The following is an 8135-nucleotide window of genomic DNA, read 5'->3' as shown; positions in this document are numbered from 1 at the left end:
CCGTTTTTGCTTTGCTTCAAATTTGAATATTGGTGCATATTTTTGTTCCAACTTTTTACGATTACATTTCAATTTGTTCTGAGCCTAAAGGCATGTTATGTCGGGTGGGGGAGGTGGGGGGCTGTACACTTTTAATTTTTCAAAGAAAGATTTGTTATCCCCCTCCCACATTTTTTAATTTGTTGCATTAGAGTCAAATCAGAATAATTCGGTAAAGTATGTGTGAAATCTAGTTGTCAAAGACGGTAGAACTTTGACACCCTCTATTCCAAATATAGGATTTCAACATTTTTTGTCAAAGTTTTTTTTTTCTGGCTGCCCTCTCTCCTCATTTTAAAGGCAATTCAGTAACTATACGTTCGTGGTCGATATTCTGATACACGTAAAGTTCTGCAGAATGACCTTTTTATTGAAAATAAAAATAAAGTACATTCATTTTACAAAAACAGATACAATGTAAGTTTAAGTTAGTTATCTTGTAGCATTAGTATATATTTAATTGACTATTGGACTTAAAATAATAAGTTCGACAACATCGTTGACGTATTCAAACCTTCCTGTTTGATGCGACATAAGATTAAACTTCTGCAAGTTCCTTTCTGTTCAACTCTCGGATTTTAATGTATTTTTATACCATACACAATAAGCTTTGAAAATGTTAAATTTGTGAAAATTCTTGTCGAATAAAAAATATTCCTATTTATGACAAGAACGGTTACATACTGAGAATTTAAATAATTACTTTGTTGTGTGCAGTATGTTTTTAATAAAATTAATTATTTGGTAGATTATCATATACTGTAGATACTTTAAAGAAAGCAGATATTTAAAATGCTAATCATAATTCATTAGGCTAGCTCACTATCGTCTGTGTTATTTAAATATTTTAAAAATAATACCTATCAAGACATCTTCACGTTTATTGAAAAACAGCTGATTTACATTCTAGATTTTTCTATTGCGATCAAAGGTAGGTAACTCTCATAAATTTTACAACAAGGAAGTCACTATAAATTGTATGGAGCAGCGTTAGGGGAATGAATAATATCAGGATTTCCTTTTTATTGCACAAGTCCGGTAACCTGCAAATTTAGCATCAACACAAACAGAGAAAATACCATTTACACTTGCAAATCAAGACATGCAAAGGACTAGACAGACTGGAAATTCAAGGTTCTTTATGCATCGTTAAGCCGTACCCATTATATTTTTTTGCAGGACTAATGCTCCGTCGGTAAACTTGTAAATTTCTTCTTTCGGTTTGTTCGTTTCAGGAAAGAAACCCAGAATGAGCGGAACTAAGGTAGAATGTTTTGTTTATGTTATTAATTAAATCAAGTAGTTATAGTAGTAACAATACTCATGAACAAAACGTGCAAAAAATGTGACAATGTATTTAATTTTCTACTTTCCAGCTTCGGCAGTGATAGTTATCTATAGGTCGATATCAATGATCTATAAAATAATGCGTCTCCAAGTTTAAATTTTATTTATTCTATTTCGATCAGAGATCATTTATTGTAATTATTGTGAGAATATCAGAGTATGTAAAATGCATTATGGGTTGTTAAATCATAATATAATAAACTTTAAATTTTTTATATATCTGTTATTGTTCAAAACGAAAGTGCTTTATCTAAAATATAAATATAATCGATTTCACTCCATATAAAGTTCACAAAATAACCGTAAGGAAGTTCGTCAGAAATTTCCACCACTTTAGACGTAACTATATAGTCAATGGTATTTTGGTCGACTTATTCTTCAGTATTGTATTGCTGACCTTAATTTAAATTTCAGAGAATTAAATGTCGACCAGGTCATATAAAAATAGGTTTTTTTTACTAGGCTGGCGGATCATTATGGAGTGTTTAAACTTTTGTGTGAATTTAGAAATTTAAATTTGCTTCAAATATTTGCAAAAAATAAAAATAAATAAATAAAAGGTTTTCCCTGAGCATTGCACACTCTAGAGATAAACCAATGTGCACGTCTCTCAAAACAAATAAAGATTACGTTCCGATAATGTACAGGTAGCAGATATTTGAGAAAAAATACCGGTACATGTGTTTATTTTAGTGTCACGTCTAATGTGGCTAAAGATTTGCGATTTTTTCCCCAGTTTTATTTTTTATCATCTTATTTTATCTTATTTTGTATCACGAAGACCCGAAAACAACGTATTTATTCACAAGTCTGTTTTAAAAATTTATGTTATAATAAAGATAAGAGAAGGAAATAGTTCCCATCCTTTTGAGAGAGAGAGAGAGAGAGAGAGAGAGTCCTTAATGTAAACTTTTCTCTGTGCGGATATGGAGATAACAAACAGTATTCAATATCAAAGTCCATAAAAAATACAAAATTAGAACAGAGCTCCGAAACATCAGAGGTGGGATCAGGTGCCATGGAGGAGTGAGCATTCCCTGCCGACCGGTCACACCCGCTGTATGCTCCTTGTCATGATCGGGAAATAACGGAAAAATCCGTCGTTAATTCAGTGTATAAAAATGGACAATAATAACAGCTTTTGCCAGTTGTGTATATTTTATTTGTGTTTGATATGTGTTTGAAATTGTATAATTGATTTTACAGGAAATGAAGGAAGAAGGAGAGTTTCAAGTTCATGTCCTGTTTATTGAGGTAGTTCCGGGGTTTGTTTATTTGTTTTAACATTGACTCTCTATATATAAACAATAAAATTTACGTAAAAAATATCGAATACATAAACTCATTTATTGCTTACCAAGTAATAAATACAGATATATTTGCATACGCTAAAAGTTGATATTTTATAATCAAAATAATGAAAGAATGGACGATAAAAGTTAATTAGAACTACTGATGGATTACTTCTTAGAATCCACATTTGAAACCCATTCCTGATTTTCTGGAGAATTGTAAACGCTATAAAGAGGAACTTAAGTTGGACAATGATTTGGAGGAAGCAGAGAGAGAATATCGAGTTCTTCTGCAGAAAGCCAAGAGGCCCGAGTATTCGGTATTGTCTTACTTACATGTAGCTTCTAACTGATATTTTTATACAAACAAATTGAAATAAAAATCTTGGTGGAAATGCGTGGTTTCTCTATTTCATACGATTTTTTATTCAGAAAATTAATTTTACAACACATTATCTGTACTTTTCTCTCCATACAGAAAACTAGACCTCATTACGAACGAAATCTTTTTGACATCGAGAGAAGAAGTCAAGCACCAACCCTCTACGATGTTTTAAATATTGTCTCCAAAAGATGTGCTTATACCAAGTGGAAAAAAGCCATGTCGGAATTCATTGGATTGACGCCTATCCAGACGGAGCCAAAGAAAAAGGTACCCATCGATCATTTTTTAAAATATCTACGGGGGTTGTCCGGAAAAGTCGTAGACAGGGAAAACAGTTTAGTTTCTCTTTGCTAGATTAAATTTCTGTCCTTGTCATAGCAAAAAGTAACATTTTATGATCATTCATTTCAAGTTTCATTGTGATTTCACATTTAATAAGAAAATTATGAAAAAATGAAGAATGCATGCAAGTGTACATCGGCGCAAGCAACCGTAATTTACGTCTCTTATAATCTTATGATCTCTTTTTCTGCTTCACGCGCGTCTGTTAACATTCAATATTTTTTTTTATACTAATTTTAAAGTGAAAGGCCACTCTTGTCTAAGGAACTTATTTCAATTCACTTCTGTTGTTTTTTTTTTTTTTTTTTTTTTTTTTTTTTTTGCAGATTCAAATTTCAGTCGAAATTTAGTCGAAAATCAACGCCTTACACTGTAGGCAGCAGATAATACACGTTGAGTGACGTCGTTTGTGGCCCAGATTGGTTCCCATTGTGTGCGTTTAAAGGCCCTTTCACAATTCGCGCACGAGCACTTTACAATACTTTGCGATCGAGAAATTTTAGCTTCGTACGAGCTCTCGCCGAGCTCTCGCATACGTTGCACGATATTTCGCATTCGTTGCATGCGTTTTATTGGTCGCATCAAGTCTCCTCAAAATAGTCGACATGCACACTATTCAGACGCGACCAAATGCGATCCACATTTACCGCAATTCAACGCACGAATATTAGCACGACCATCTTACAACGTTTTGTGTACTCGCAAGAGTGTTGCACGATTTTTAAAGGTCGGAAGATGAATCGCAGCTGTATATGCGTGTGTTGTGCGACCATGAGACTGTTGCTCAACATGTCTCATGTAATCTTACAACGGTTTACTATGCACGATTTATCAGCTTCAATTTCCCATGCTTTGCCACTAGTATATGTAAACCCTGTCCTGTATAAGCATCTCTGTTTCAGACCACAATTGACCATGAATGCTGCTTCACCAATACAAGCTCAGGCGGATTATGATCAGGGCTCGGCTGCTGCGGCAGGTCCTGGGCCTCCTCCTCCTGGGCCTTCTTTCTATGGTTTACCTTTGCTTTACCTGTAGCTTTTGTCATCTTTTTGAAACACATCTCTTGCATTCGACTAACGAGGGTCGGAAACGGGTAGAAAATATCTCACTCGCACGATCATTCGTACCATGAAACCCATGATTGCACGATCGCCTTACGTCCAGTCGCATTGGTGCACGTTCAATCGTTCGATCACCTGATCACTCGTGCGATCCTTTTGCATTATCTTACAACACTCGCTTTCATTGTACAACAGTCGCATATGGACGCAAGATATATCGAAAGATTTAAAGCACAACGGTCGCTTTAGATCATGCGAATTTCGTATGAATACTTTTTCCATATGCGATTATTTCAGCAACAGTTTACGATCCAAATCAAAGATTATCGGTCGCTTTTGCTCGTGCGCCAGTTGTGAAAGGCTCTTAACAAACAGTACTTCACTTCTTACATGCTTTAACTAGTTTCGGTATAAAGGAAACACTCTCATTGAATCTCATGCCATTTAAAAATAACTTCATTTAACGTGTACTGTCACATTTGTACTCTTTTTTCCCTGTCTCCTAATGTATAAAAACCATATCCAAAACATTTTGTTACATCTCTGTGCGCCGCTTAGGACAACCCTCGTATCTAATTTGTAAGCAAAAAGAGGTTGTTTTTTTCCAAATGTAACAGTGTATCATGGTTGATGAGTAAAAGTAAAAAAAAAAACGCCTCTTCTAGGGATAAATTTTACCTTTTAGGCTGGACAAGAAAAAAAGAGAACAATAAAAATGATTTTTCGAAAAAAAAAAAAATAATATAAATAAAATGTAATACAAACACAAAGATAAAATTTTCTGCTATACCATCGTTTATAGGAATGAAAAAAAAACTCAGGGGTTTTCCACCTAAGCATGGTAGTTAGTTTCAATATAATACAGTTAAAGTAAGCATTTAGAAACTTCTTGTCAATATTGTAGATAGGACAAATTCGTGTTTTGGGTTTTTTTTAACACTGCGCTATGCTCGGATGTGTTTATCTCATAAAATTTTTGGGTCTTGGTAATTAAACCATCCGACTTTTATTGTCCATGGATGAAGATTTTTCCAACTTCTATTTAAAGGTTTTTACCGCCGATAAAGATCATGTTTTCATCCCAGTGGAAGTGAAGGCAAAAGAATTTGAGAGTCCAGAAAAACCAGAAGTGGTGAAATCTGACAAAGAAGAAACATTTGACGAAAGAGAAGAAAACAAGAAGTCTGTGCCTAACTCTGAAAACCTAGAAACCGAAGACCAATCATTGACACCGAAAAAATATGAGGTAAGCAATTAATAAAAAAGTGTATCTATTGCCTACAAAGAGGAAAGTCCCCTGATTCAATCAGTGATTGAAAACACCTTCTTAAAATCAATGCATAAAAAAACAACGCCATGCAAATCAAAATCAATGATATTTTAACTACCGGTAAAAGGTATCTTTTACTCTTTAAAAAAATATCAGAATTCCCTTGTAAGGTTTGAGAAATATCAAATTAAACATACAATTGACATTAAAACAATCACTTTATGAAATGTCTAGAAATAAACCCAAATTAGCACCCAAAAGGCAAATTCTTGCAAACATTATTCTAAACATTCCAAGAGACATACTCCCAGAGTCTTATGATAAAATTTTCACATGTCCAGCCCTTATGTTGATTTGTTCTCTTTATGTGAAAAGGGGCAGTCAAAAAATATATTTAGATGAATATCTGCTGGTTGAAACATCTTCAATATGTATTGATTCAAGTCAATATATAGCAAAATAATTTTCATTTGATTAAAAAACAATTCAGATCAATCTTTTGATAAAAATCAGAAGAGGCTGGATTTCCCAGGTGAGCGTTGATGTCCACCACTCTTTTGTTTTATTTTTTGTGTGTGACAGAGACAACAGATGAACATTTTCCAAATTCTTATTTTAAAGGTATTATTTGCCGATGTAGATCAGGTTTTTATCCCTGATGAATTGACAGCAAAAGATGATGAGGAATTAGAAGAACCAACACCAGAAGATTCTGAGGATCGGGACGAGTTATCAGAGACTTTACCTCCAGGTGAAATCCCAGATACCGAGGACCAAACACTGAAAATGGAGGACAATCAGGTAAACAATCAGGTAAACAGGTGGAAACCCAGACACCGAGGACCAAACACTGAAGACGGAGGAAAATCAGGTAAACAATCAGGTAAACAATAAGGTAAACAGAGGGAAACAATCAGGTAAACAGGTGGAAACCCAGACACCGAGGACCAAACACTGAAGACGGAAGACAATCAGGGAAACAATCAGGTAAACAGGTGGAAACAATCAGGTAAACAATCAGGTAAACAGAGGTAAACAATCAGGTAAACAGAGGGAAACAATCAGGTAAACCATCAGGTAAACAGAGGGAAACAATCAGGTAAACAGAGGGAAACAATCAGGTACACAGAGGGAAACAATCAGGTAAACAGAGGGAAACAATCAGGTTAACAATCAGGTACACAGAGGGAAACAATCAGGTAAACAGAGGAAAACAATCAGGTAAACAGAGGGAAACAATCAGGTACACAGAGGGAAACAATCAGATAAACAGAGGGAAACAATCAGGTAAAAAGAGGGAAACAATCAGGTAAACAATCAGGTAAACAGAGGGAAACAATCAGGTAAACAAGTGGAAACCCAGACACCGAGGACCAAACACTGAAGACGGAGGACATTCAGGTAAACAATCAGGTAAACAGAGGGAAACAATCAGGTAAACAGAGGGAAACAATCAGGTAAACAATCAGGTAAACAGATGGAATCCCAGACACCGAGGGACAAACACTGAAGACGGAGGAAAATCAGGTAAACAATCAGGTAAACAGGTGGAAACAATCAGGTAAACAGAGGGAAACAATCAGGTAAACAATCAGGTAAAGAGGTGGAAACAATCAGATAAACAATCAGGTAAACAGATGGAATCCCAGACACCGAGGGACAAACACTGAAGACGAAGGACAATCAGGTAAACAATCAGGTAAACAATCAGGTAAACAGGTGGAAACAATCAGGTAAACAGAGGGAAACAATCAGGTAAACAATCAGGTAAAGAGGTGGAAACAATCAGGTAAACAATCAGGTAAACAGGTAGAAACCCAGACACCGAGGGCCAAACAATGAAGACGGAGGACAATCAGGTAAACAAGAAGAAACAAATGGATATGATATGTTACTATAATAGAGAAAAATCTTCATGACCTTTGAAGTTAGAATTATTTTGTTTGATTCTTGTAAAGCAATGTACAATGCAATGCTAAAATTAGTAATTTTGTCGAGCATTTTGTTTTGTTTGTTTATAATTAGTATTCATGTTCCATTAACAGGAAGAGGAGAAAGAAGAGGAAATTTTTCATGATGCAATGGATGGAGAAACTAAGGAGCATAAACCTCCAGTGGTTAACATTCTGTTTCTTGAGGTATTTATTATATTTCAAGTATTTATCAGGAAAATGATAATAAATTTATCCCTCAAAGGGACTAGAATTTGATCTAATCTAGCAGAATTGAAGGTAGCCAAACATGGAGTTTTCATCAGACTGTTAAAGGACGGGAAATTAAAACAAAATATTAATTCATAGCAGCCAAATTTAATACTGACAAGAGGATATGATTACATTAATACTGAAAAAGTAAGTTTTAAAAGAGAGGTTCCTATTTCAAAGTGTGATATGTCC

At 34.7% G+C, this 8135-nt stretch overlaps 1 protein-coding gene across 3 annotated transcripts; it reads left to right on the top strand.

Moving 5' to 3' along the window:
* The first annotated feature begins 1089 nt into the window (after positions 1-1089).
* On the top strand, positions 1090-8015 carry LOC134249072 (myelin transcription factor 1-like protein). 3 transcript variants are annotated; one of them, XM_062731434.1, is made up of 8 exons: positions 1090-1303; positions 2593-2640; positions 2858-2998; positions 3157-3330; positions 5518-5715; positions 6361-6490; positions 7549-7598; positions 7785-8015. In XM_062731434.1, exons 1-8 carry the CDS (start codon positions 1289-1291, stop codon positions 7947-7949), a joined length of 921 nt encoding a protein of 306 aa, XP_062587418.1. In that variant the 5' UTR covers positions 1090-1288; the 3' UTR covers positions 7950-8015. The 3 variants fall into 3 exon arrangements, with proteins under 3 accessions (XP_062587418.1, XP_062587417.1, XP_062587416.1); XM_062731433.1 differs by lacking the exon at positions 7549-7598 and adding an exon at positions 6561-6610 and having other exon boundaries at positions 7785-8013; XM_062731432.1 differs by lacking the exon at positions 7549-7598 and having other exon boundaries at positions 1094-1303; positions 6361-6540; positions 7785-8002.
* The last annotated feature ends 120 nt before the right edge of the window (positions 8016-8135 follow it).

This window comes from Saccostrea cucullata, unplaced genomic scaffold (assembly GCF_032062105.1).
Source record: "Saccostrea cucullata isolate Sc308-1 unplaced genomic scaffold, CSIRO_AGI_Scuc_v1 ctg20259, whole genome shotgun sequence".
Classification (NCBI taxonomy): Eukaryota; Metazoa; Mollusca; class Bivalvia; order Ostreida; family Ostreidae; genus Saccostrea; species Saccostrea cuccullata.
Note: the sequence above shows the minus strand (reverse complement) of the source record. Positions and strands in the feature narration are given on the sequence as shown.

Coding starts and splice junctions, on each gene's coding strand:
- LOC134249072 (XM_062731434.1), top strand. Junction 3,331..5,517: donor AGACGGAGCCAAAGAAAAAG/GTACCCATCGAT, acceptor TTCTATTTAAAG/GTTTTTACCGCCGATAAAGA. Junction 5,716..6,360: donor TGACACCGAAAAAATATGAG/GTAAGCAATTAA, acceptor CTTATTTTAAAG/GTATTATTTGCCGATGTAGA.